The sequence below is a fragment of the Aythya marila genome (assembly GCF_965140915.1).
Source record: "Aythya marila genome assembly, chromosome: 12".
In the NCBI taxonomy this organism is placed as follows: domain Eukaryota; kingdom Metazoa; phylum Chordata; class Aves; order Anseriformes; family Anatidae; genus Aythya; species Aythya marila.
In genome coordinates, this window is record NC_139053.1 from 9,280,603 (window position 1) to 9,291,510 (window position 10,908).

General features: G+C 44.8%; 1 protein-coding gene across 3 annotated transcripts; it reads right to left on the reverse strand.

Annotated features, from left to right (window-relative positions):
- Window positions 1–204: 204 nt before the first annotated feature.
- CMTR2 (cap methyltransferase 2) lies at window positions 205–10,423 on the reverse strand. 3 transcript variants are annotated; one of them, XM_082769939.1, is made up of 2 exons: window positions 9,347–10,423; window positions 205–7,101 (listed from the first exon to the last, which is right to left on the reverse strand). In XM_082769939.1, exon 2 carries the CDS (start codon window positions 7,080–7,082, stop codon window positions 4,791–4,793), a length of 2,292 nt encoding a protein of 763 aa, XP_082626065.1. In that variant the 5' UTR covers window positions 7,083–7,101; window positions 9,347–10,423; the 3' UTR covers window positions 205–4,790. The 3 variants fall into 3 exon arrangements, with proteins under 3 accessions (XP_082626065.1, XP_082626064.1, XP_082626066.1); XM_082769938.1 differs by lacking the exon at window positions 9,347–10,423 and adding an exon at window positions 8,968–9,081; XM_082769940.1 differs by lacking the exon at window positions 9,347–10,423 and adding an exon at window positions 8,348–8,683.
- Window positions 10,424–10,908: the final 485 nt, after the last annotated feature.

Here is a 10,908-nt window from a genome sequence, read left to right on the forward strand (position 1 = left end):
CTGGCACAGGCCTCCGATACGATGCTCATGCCACATTTGCCACTGAGTCTTTGAAGTGGAAAAATGCAAAGGCAGGGACAGAAAGGGAGAAGCAGACACCCCCTGCTAAGCAGGCTGCCCCATCTCCTTCATTCATCAGGGACAGATCCAAATGGCAGGTAGAAAAAACTGCCCAAAAAAGTGAAGTATTGAACTTCCCCCGACTTCTCCCTGCTGTGCTTCCTTGTTCTGTTCCACGTTTGGGTAGAGAGACACAAACAGCAACATTTAATCCAAAATAAAGTGTTTTATTTCTTCCACATAAATTTTCCATTTAAAAAGAGGTCTTAACACACATTCTCAGACCAAATGAAAATATGCAATAATCATCCTTTAATCAACCTCCCTTAATCTACTTCAAGAAAATATACACATCCTTCAAAACAAAAGCACACATTGAGGAATTACAAAGCAAATTCTTCCCCACCGTACGATCCTGGGGGTTTCCACTCGTGCCAACAGGAATGCAGCTGTGTGCCTACAGGAAAGGCAGCACACAACTGGTGAACTCCTTCCTTCTCAGGTGGTTATGCCTCAAAGTAGCTCTTTTAAAAAGAATTCTCAGGCAGGAAAGGCCTCTTCTTGCTGGTGGGAAAAAGTCCTACATCTAAATGTCTCTTAAAGGTTCTGCTTTTCCTAAGTCTCTACAGCTACCAGCTAATTCTCTTAGCAAATTTCAGACTTGAAATAAGCTCTGGACCCATAGGAGTCACACGGGAAGGCTTGATGGCAATCCAAATTAGTCCCTAAAGAGTACGAAATGAACAGCCACGGGCTGAGCGTGTTTCTGGCATAAACAGCTCTGTTTGATCTTTCTGTCAGGTGAATAAAACACAAAAGAACTGGGACTAAGGATATCAGTATGGCATTCACGAAAAGACTTGCAAGAAAGATGGAAAAAACATTACCAGACTCTGGCAAGGCAGTGTTAATCTCCCTGTCTTGAAAGTGCTAAAAAAAAATAAGAGACATTCAAAGGTTACAGCTGAAGTGGAGGCTTTTGTTTAAAATTAAGAAATGGGGATGAGTACTGGTAACAAAACCATTTTACACCACCTAAAGCGGTGAGACAGATGAACACGGGATTTCCCCCTCTTCACCATTAAGAATTAGCATGCTGAAAATCATCTGAGTTAAACAGATGTCAACAAGTGATTTTTAGGTAAAGTAAGGCTGAGGCTTCAGCTTAATGGCCAGCCTTTGTTTGCCATGAACCAAGGCATCAGTATTTTTCTATTCAAGTGGCCAGAAATCAAGGTGTGGGGCTTGCTGGTTTTTCTTCCCCTTTTCTCCCACTTCCTACACAGGCAATATTAAGCCCCACCTGCTAAATCCCACGTTGTGCTTCTAATGGCCTATAATGCTGTTAAATATTCTACTTTTACCGGCAATAATTTGATAGATCAGCTTAAATTAAGATAAATAGACACCAATTAGCACTGTTTTAATAGACTACCGGATTTCATACCATAAATCTCATTATGTTTTGTAGAAACTAAATTGGAAAGCCCGTGGCAAGAACACACAATCTGTGCACATCCAAATTAATCCACATACAATATAAAGTCTGTAAAAATAACTGGCAAGTCTCTGAACTTTAACAGAATTCAACTAAAAAGAAACGCCAATATTTTTACTTGAAGTACCCAATTCATTCAATTCCCATGTGACTATTTATGTCAAATGTTAGCTTAAAATAAAAAAGACAAAGATTCAGAGAAGACAACAGAGCTCTTTGCTGAGCAGTGGGCACAGGTATCCATCCTCCATTGGAAACATGCAGCAGCAGGGCTACAAAACCAAATTTGCTTCAAGCTTGCATGCATCTTGGTTGCCTCACAGCCACCTTATTTTTTCCCCCAACATCTCTGCATGAAACATGAAACTCTGGGCAACAAGAACAGATACCCAGCTTGTCTTCAAATAGGTTAAAAAAAAAAAAAAAAAAAAAAAAAAAAAGACCAGCTCAGAAGCAGCCAGGACACAGACACTTCATCAGCTATCACCCAAAACCAAATCAAATTGGCCGAAGGAACTGACAGCGTCAACGAAAGCAGGAGCCATCAGACCCTTTCCGCAAAGGTTAATACATTCTGCCATATTCCAAAAGTCACAACAGAAATTAAGTGTCACTTTCCTCCAATAAATCTTTGATCTAAGGACAGCTAGGACAATGCAGGACTTTTACAATTAAAAGGACGAGCGTCATTCCTACCTTTGAAACCTCTGCCACTGGGACAACAAAAAAAAACCTTTGCAAGCCTCATCTTTTAACAGGAGGGGCAGCTGCTGTCAACGCATTCCTCCCATCCACTCCTGTCATCTGCCAACAAACAATTCCAGAGCAAGTCATGCATCAGGATCTGCATGGCACTGGATCTCATGTTTTAGAGAGGTTTTTTTCAAAGTAGGGCTTTAACACGTTTTGGTACTTCCAAGCAAATGGATTAAGTTCCCCCAGTAGCTCAGCCTAGAAGTCTGTGTCCTGAAGTTCATAGTCCTAATTCCCCCAAGCTTCTGTGACCATCTGCAATGCTTTGTCCTAAAAATTCAGGAAGAAAGGGAGGCAAAATGATACAGATGGGAAGAATCTCAAGGATGTCTGCATAGTTTGTCAGATGTACAAAACAACAAAGTTTGAGAATGTGTTTGCTCACAGTGTCAGTCGCCTCAAGATTTTATTTTACCTATAAAAAAAAGTTTTAAAGTGTCAGAGTAATGTTAGCAAAAAAAGATATTTAGCTACTGGATGAGACACTTATATTGTCATATTCTGCTATGGAGGCATGGGTAGCATAGCACGAGCATCCCATCCAGTAGATAAATACCATGTTTGGTTTTTTAATGCACTTAATCTCATTTGCCCCTGCTGTATCAGAAGTCTTCTCAAATGCTTCAGTTCAGGGGGATTTTGAGGCATAAATCACCTCTGAAACAGTGGCAGAGACGGAGGGGTGTCTGGTGGACAATGCCTTCATCCTGCTTCTTGACTCTGATAAAGGCTTTCACAGGTGGTCTTTGATCCTGCCTTGTCATCCATTCTTCTAGATTATTTCTCCCTCCCTTCCTATTTTTAGTTTTCAGTATTTTAACCCATTCATCTGCTTGCACTTGGTGTTTCGAGGAGAAGCTCTTACTGCATCGTCTCCCAACATCAGCCTCTACCCCTACCTTCCTGGTCGGAGGGAGGGAGCGTGACTCAGCTCACAGCGAGAGGAGCAAGCTCATTTAAATAAATGAAAAGGGACAGTGGCCAGGCCCAGCAGCTTTTGTTAGGAAGACTTCTGATTCTATTTATATGCAGCTGTAAAAAGCAAGATTTTTAGAAAGCAAGATTTTTAGAAAATGTTATCAATTAGACCTGAGCCAGCAGCTCATTCACCTAACAAATTCTTAAATGAAAAATGAACTGTTAAACGCATTAAATTCTGCCCCAATCAATGTGGCAAAAAAAAAAAAAAGCTTAATAAATGTGCAGCACCTCCAGACAAAACAGTTTTTCAGCTGTATGTTTAATCCTTACCAGTAATCAATTATCCTTCAAACTCCTACATCACATAATTAGAAGTGCTTCCAGAAGGTGACTGGTAATTAATCAGAAGACCATTTTCCTTCTAATTCCACGCTTCTGACCTTTTCCTACAAGATCTTGCACTATCAGTAGCAAATCATTTTTCTCCTTAAGTTTCATTCCTCCCTCCGAGCAGATTCTTCCATGTAAGCCACAAACATCAAGCTAAACGTTAATACGCACACATTAGGTCTCAGAATTTCGCTCTCAAAGGAGCAATATGGAAAATAAAATTTGACTCCCTTAAAGGAACAGTCAGTTAGCAATTTCATCATTTTTATCCCTGAGGAGAACCAAATGAAATCTTAATCATACTTTCCCAAAGAAAGTATCACATATTTCTTCAGCTTAACACTCCTCCAGCACTCCCTAAAGCATTTCTTGGCACACAACGCTGCACACGACCATGCTTCTCGCCTGAAAATCATTTACAGTTCCTCATTAATAGCTGCTACTGCAGGCAGATGCAAGTCTTCACTTTCACTCAGGAGTCTCAAATTATTTTAAGGAGGAGCCCATAAACTTAAAAATAAAATTATAGCAGCCCATTCACTGATGGGGTGGGGAGGCGAGGCCATACAATCACCTGTCAGAAGCCATACAGCATGCTCTTGGCACGCACAAAATTAAAATCAAGGAGCATCTTCCCCTGGACACCTCACAGACAGCTGTTTTTAACCCAGTCTTTGTGAGCCAGCTGCCTGCTCATGAGACACTGAGCCCTCCAGACGTGCATCAGGCCTGCACACTGCTGAGTTTGTGGCCCAAGCATCAGCTTCCCCAAACCCTGGGGGCAGAACTCCCACGTTTTGTCCAACAGAAGAGGGATAAAGTCAGCCAACTGGGTCCAGCAGGGCCCGGCCAGAAGCAAGAGGTAAAGCACCACCCCACCCCTCCTCACAAAGGCAGCTAGGAACACTGAAGGGAGCTGTGACAGAAGAAAGTTTCTCACTTCAATCCCTGTCCCACCCAAGTCCCCCACACCTGAGATTAAGCCTCATGTTCCTGCAGGACAGGCAGTATGGTGCAAGTGGGATTGGCAGCTCAAGACCTCCTCCCAACACTAACAACGCCCTGTCAAAGTCCTACAGGGACGTTACCTTCATATTAACAAGGTTTTTGACTTCTACCTGCCTGGGAAATGAGGTCTTGCAGCAACCTGCTCAGCCCTACAATTATTTTATAGTGAACCATCGCTAGTCATTTGCTGCTGCTTCGCTTGCACAATCAAGTGGAGCTGTCTCTTTGCGATGGCTGTGTTCAAATCCCACAAGAACTCCAACAGCTTGCCCTGGAGGAGAGACTCCATCGGCACGAACTGCAAAACTTGCTGAGGGGAGTCCGAGTCCAGTAAGGAGCTCATCAGTTTATGCAGCTGCTGCAGGTACTCAGCAACGTGGCCGGGGATGCCCCGATAACCAACACACAGCAAAGCAGCGCTGGTCCTCAGCGGCTCGTGGGACATGGGACAAGCAAATGTGATGCATCTGAAGCAGCAATGCAGAATAAAGACCAGGCCAGCTGTGAACCTTGTAAAACTGGAAAGGATGGGCAGAATCAAGGCATCTCCCACCGTAAGCTGGTTCAATGACTGCAGAACGCACTCCAAAAGCTGCTGCTGGTATTCTGGTGCTCCATCGTAAAGCAAAGAGAAGCTGAAACTCAGCAGTGTGGCCGAATCTAGGAGCTTTACTTCCATACCAGTTTGGTTTTCTGCATCACAAAGGGATGGAAAGTCCACCACAAGGCACTTGAACTGGTCCCCACGCTTCTCATCGAGCGCCACCTGATAAGACCTGAACAGATCAGACACTTCAGCCAGTACCAGCTCCCCAGGCAGAACCTCACAGGAGTGACACTGCTGCAGCACTGGTCTGCTTTTCAGCCTCCCCACCAATTCATTCATGGCTTCATTAAGGTTTTCCAAGACTTTACCATCACAAAATGGAGAACACTTCACCATTGGTAGCCTCTTCCCTTCCAAAATGAACCACAAGTTACAGTTAATGTTACCAGACAACCCTTCCAGGATGCACATTTTACCAGCGTTGTTTAAGTTATGTTCTTCAGCCCACTTACTAAAATAGCCCTTTGCGACTTTATCATCCCATGTAAGGGTTTCCAGCATCTTCCTTTCATTGTACGTACTAAAATATTTGTTCCTTTGCCCAAACCATTTTGCATTCATGCTGCAACCAGTCTGAGATTTCTTGACAAGCCAGTTATTTCTGGTAATGGGTTTCATATGAAATTTTTGCATGAAGAACTCCACCGCACAATCTCTTAACTTGTCCAGTTTTGTCTGCTCTGCTTCTTCCATGTGCTCAAAGAGCTGGATGTTCTCACAGATGGTCTCTACCTGGTGCTTGTGGAAGAACATGCAACATTCCTCATGTATTTTAAGAAAAGATTCTGGTATCACGTGCTGGGGAAAAAGAGCTTTGTTGACCATTTCTGTTCCAAAGTTCTGTATCATCTTAGAAAGCAGCAGATGAATGCTCTCTCTGCCCATGTAACGAAGACAAACCACATAGGCCTCTGAGTTCCCAGCTTTGCTGGTGGCTGGCTTGAAGACGTGGACCTCCTCAAAACAGCAGTTCAGCAGAAAGAGCAGATTGGTAGAACAGTGCTCAAAGAGGGTGAACATCTTCAAAACAAAGGATCCCCCAGCACCCAGGATCATTAAAGCAGTGACTGCCTCACAGTAAAGGAGGGGCGAGACGAGAGCTTCCTGTTCACCTGGGTTTCCTTGGCAATCAAAGCTGCCATCAGCAGTTACCAAGTGAACTGTGCTCATATGACTCACGAAGTTCTGAAGTCCTGTCAGATGCTTCAAGGTCATCACATCACCGGTGTTATCTGGGCCAAAGTGCCACCAGGGCAACGTATTTGCTATAAGACGGTCATCCATAATCATCGTGAGGGTGTCATTTGCTTCGTGATATGGGTTCAGAGTGTTAGCTACCCAATTCCAGTCACAACGGATATGGTGGGACTTCAAGTAGTGATTGAGGCTGGCTATAAATGCTCCGGGTGCTTCACAGAGGTGAACAGAATTCAGTTCTCCCTCTTGAAGAGCTTCTGGAGGAAGAAGAGGAAAAGTGCACAGGATCTCGTGAAACTTGCACCAGGCCTGGGTACACAGCTCGGCATTCACGGACTTCTTCACATGAGAAATTATTTTGCCTGCTTTATTGGTAAGTGAGGTGTGCTGATGCCACTCATCAAGGTTCTTATCACTCAGCTGATTCTTCACTTCATTCATCGAGTACTTCAGAGCAAGGAGTGAGTTGAATTCTTTGTGATCGCATGTAAAGGCATCACTGGGATCTGGTAGCTGCCATTCCTTATGCGGTGGCTTCGTATAAGAAAACTTTTTGGCAAAGAGCTTCTCAACTTCAGAAAGAATTTCAGGACTAAATTTTTCAAGATTTGCAGTCTGTTCAAAGTAGGGCTTCTTACATTTGTTCATTCTTGGACTGACTCACAACCTGGTTGTGACAGGAGAGAAAAATGTCATTTCAATCACAAGCATATACAAGCAGGTTTCTTTTTTAAAGGATATTCTTCTTGCTTAACCTCTGTATTACAGAATGAAAAAAAATCTTCACAGAACCATCCATCACTGAGAAAAATGAAATAAGTGAGGGCTATGTTGAAAAAGGGCTATTTGGAAATCAGGAGGGTCACAGGTTCAATTACCTGTTATGCTGCTCACAGGAAGCAAAGAAGTGCTGGCTGCTGCTTTGGCTCTTCATGCTCTCAATACTCACTATACGCACCCAAACACTTAAATACAAGTATCTCAGGCACAACACAGAACATGCCAGAACCTATACAAATTAACCAAGTGGGCCACAGTTCTTTTCACACAATTACAGCAGTATTTATACAAGTGTTCAAAGTACATGGAGTTCAGGTGCACAAGCAATGGCAGCTCAGAAAGGGAGCACAGTTGTTCCTTCCTTCCCTGCAAACCCACCACAGCTAACACTCATTCCAGTTCCAGCAAGCAAGATGTTGGCAGAGCTCCTCACAAGCACCCCAATGACGAGGGGGTCTCCAGCTAAGGGGCTGTTTGAGGTTTAACACCAGCCTGCAATCAAAACCCATTTTCTGTGCACAGCGTTACGACTGACACTTTGGCCAGGCCTCTTCAAATCCTTACACCTTGCTTTCCTTGCTGGAGAAGGGGTGACAAATCAGAAGCGAGAAAAGGTTTTCTTGCATCTGTGGCCAACACTTAACTCGTGCTTCATGTTCAAGAGCAGAATAGTGCAAAGTTGTGCTCTGAATGGATCAAGACAAACAGAGCATACTCGCACAAAGCTGGCACATCTTCTGCCATCTGCTCCAGTACACAGCACAAAGCGCAAGAGTGGTTAGGTCCACTAACAGCCTCAAAAAAGTAAATCAGAAATATACTCAACAACCAAGACTTCTTCATTTAAGCAACACTATTTAATCAAAATTACCACAGGAGACAGGAAATCCCTCAGCACATCATTTTAACCATCCCCAAATCCACTTCATTACCTCAGAAGCACAGTACAACAAAATAGCATTGTAAAGCATTACAAAACAGTTTACTGAGAAAAAATATTAGATTAAAACTGAAAGGGCTGAGAAATTGAGGAGGTAAAGAGGACAAAGAATGGCCTAAACCCACTTTTTCCCTTTTCACCCAAGCACCACTTCAGGCCACCCCTGCCCCACTGCCACAGCTCCCTCCTTCACCACGTGCTGAGCCTTGTGAAGTTTGCACTCTCGTTTCCCCAGCTCAGCCGCCTTTCGGTGTGTAAACACACTTAGTTTCAGTTTCATTCATGAAGGCTAGGTTGAAGCTGAAATACGTATTTTATCACAACACACGCTGGGGACAAGCAATAAAACGATGGCTTTACAGCCCTCGGTATGGGAAAGCACTGCATCCTACACTAGTTTTACATCATTTTCACGGAGAACAGTGGGCACAGCCTCTTAGGTAAGGCCCAGGACAGCAAATCCCAAAGCTCAGCAATGCCCCAGGTCACCATTACGGTAGCCACAGCCTCAGCTCCATCCTGCTGCAGATCCCAGCACTCCCCCAGCACCCAGCCACCCGCACCCCTCGCTGCACCCCTTCTCCTCCTCCATCACCCGGGGAAGCGGCGAAATGGCCTCCCCCTCCCTTCCCTTCCCATCCCATTCCCATCCCCACCCGCCCCCCGCACTGCTCCGCTCCGCGGCCCGGCCGCCTCCCCCCAGCCCCGGCCTCTCGCCGGGGCCGCTCCCCGCCGAGGCCGCTCCCCGCGGGGGCCGCTCGCTACGCGAGGGCCGCGGCTTCACCGGGGCCTAGCGCTGGCCCCGCTCCTTACCCCGGCGGCGCTGCGGGAGCCCAGGCCCTCGCCCCGCCCCGCTGCCTTCCTCCCTCCTCCTCCTCCTCCTCCTCCTCCTCTCAGGAGGGGGACGAGCAGCGAGGCCGGGGGGGGACCCGTTCGTATGCCCCCCGTAGCGCCCGTGGTGGTAGCGGGAACGGGGAGGTGCTGCAAGGCTGCGGTGGCAGGGAGGGGAAAGCAGGGTTTTCACCAGCAAGCCCCACTCACCCCCTGGCTGGCTTGTTTCTGTAGGGGAGGAGGCAGGGAGCAGCCTCCCAGCAGTAACACGGCCTGGAAGAATGTCTCATGGCAGGAGGAAGTAGTGAGACTTTATTGAAGTTATATAGGTCATAAATACTCACCACCTGATCGTACTTACAGGTCACTCGGCAAAAAAAACAAGGATGAAAGCTCCGAAGCAGCCCCATTTGAGAAGGGTCAGAGCTCTCCCTGCATCCGAGGCCAGCTCTGCAGAGCTGGAAGCTGCCAGCAGGCTGGAGACAGAGCAAGGCACCATCAGCTCCCAGCCCTGGGGACACAGTGTGTCACCACATGGTCTCCAGTGGGACCTCCATCTCCAGTACCTACAGTGATGCTCAAAAGTTTGAAAACAAAGCTTTGGCTGCAACACATAGGCACTCATTAGGCTTAAGAAAACTCTTGCTGCTTCCTCTTGTCTGTGATAACCCGCATTGCTGCCCTTTCCAAAGGCTTAGGAGACTTGTCACCCGAACGTGGGTTAGCACAAGGCAATACAAGAAACAAGAGCCCTGAAACACTAACAGCAACAACAAGCAGATTTGGTAATTATCTACCCATTGCAGCATCCCTGGAAACATGCACACGCTTAGTATACTGACACCAGATCAGCAAGTGCAAGCAAAAAGGTCAAAGCAGGCTAGAAAGCTACCACCACAGCAGAAAGTGCAAGCTGCTCTTCGTATTTTAAACATTGTTGGGATTTTACTACCCACAGGCTAGGAAATGAGATGCTCACCATCTTGTTTGGGAGCAAGCAGCCAACAGTGGAGCATGAGTTAGCAGAAATTCTTTTCACTTTGTTGCCAGGTTTGCTGCTATTAACTTGTACACTCACATATTTCTCATTGATAAAGTGGGATCCAGCCCAAAGCCAGAATTTGCTTTAGCACAGAAATTTACTATGAGTACAAGGAACTCCAAAACTGGTATAACTATGGAAAATTTTGCTAGATGTTAAGTAATCAGTATAAAGTCTTGACGTATCCATCTTAAGGATATAGTCATAATATATAGGTAATCCTTTCTCCCGTTCTGTGAGAAATCCTATCCCATAGCTGTCAGGAGAGTATAAGGGAATTGTTATGTTAAAATTATGACAGGCTATGTAAGCTTATAAAAAACCTCCCTGCCAAAACATTTGCTTTCTATATTGAAGGAATACTGTTATGAAACAGAAAGAACTTTAGATATACATATAATTCTGTGATTATGTGAAAAATACGTATAAGTTAGGCTACCCATAAATACAAACACAAGACTAGAGTTTTTATACTTTAAATCTTTAGAATGAAGAGAAAACATTTTAAAGCTAAAATTAGCATATTTAACTTCGATAAACATTGTGTAACAAAGATACTTACTAGCTGCCATTTCAGAAACAACCTTCACCAGAAGGAACTTCACCTGTGGATGGAAGATTTTTATGCCTGTGTGCAAAGCCTCTTCCCCCTTTGGCTTGTTTGAGAATCACTCCAATCAATCAATGTGTTTGGCTACTGAAAATGAGGAAAGAAATTAAAAAAAAAATAAAAAAAAAGAGGCAGGGGAAAGTTGAAACTGTTAAATTGTTAATAAGGTGGGGTGGGGCTATAGATGGTTCTTTAGGGTCTGTTGTGGTCTTTCTTTAAGTTTCATTGTACGGAACATGCTGTAATAATAATGTCACTGATAACATTTTCT

What these genes read in the sequence shown, in the direction of transcription:
- CMTR2 (XM_082769939.1), bottom strand. Translation starts at nt 7,082, where the DNA reads ATGAACAAATGTAAGAAGCCCTACTTTGAACAGACTGCAAATCTTGAA.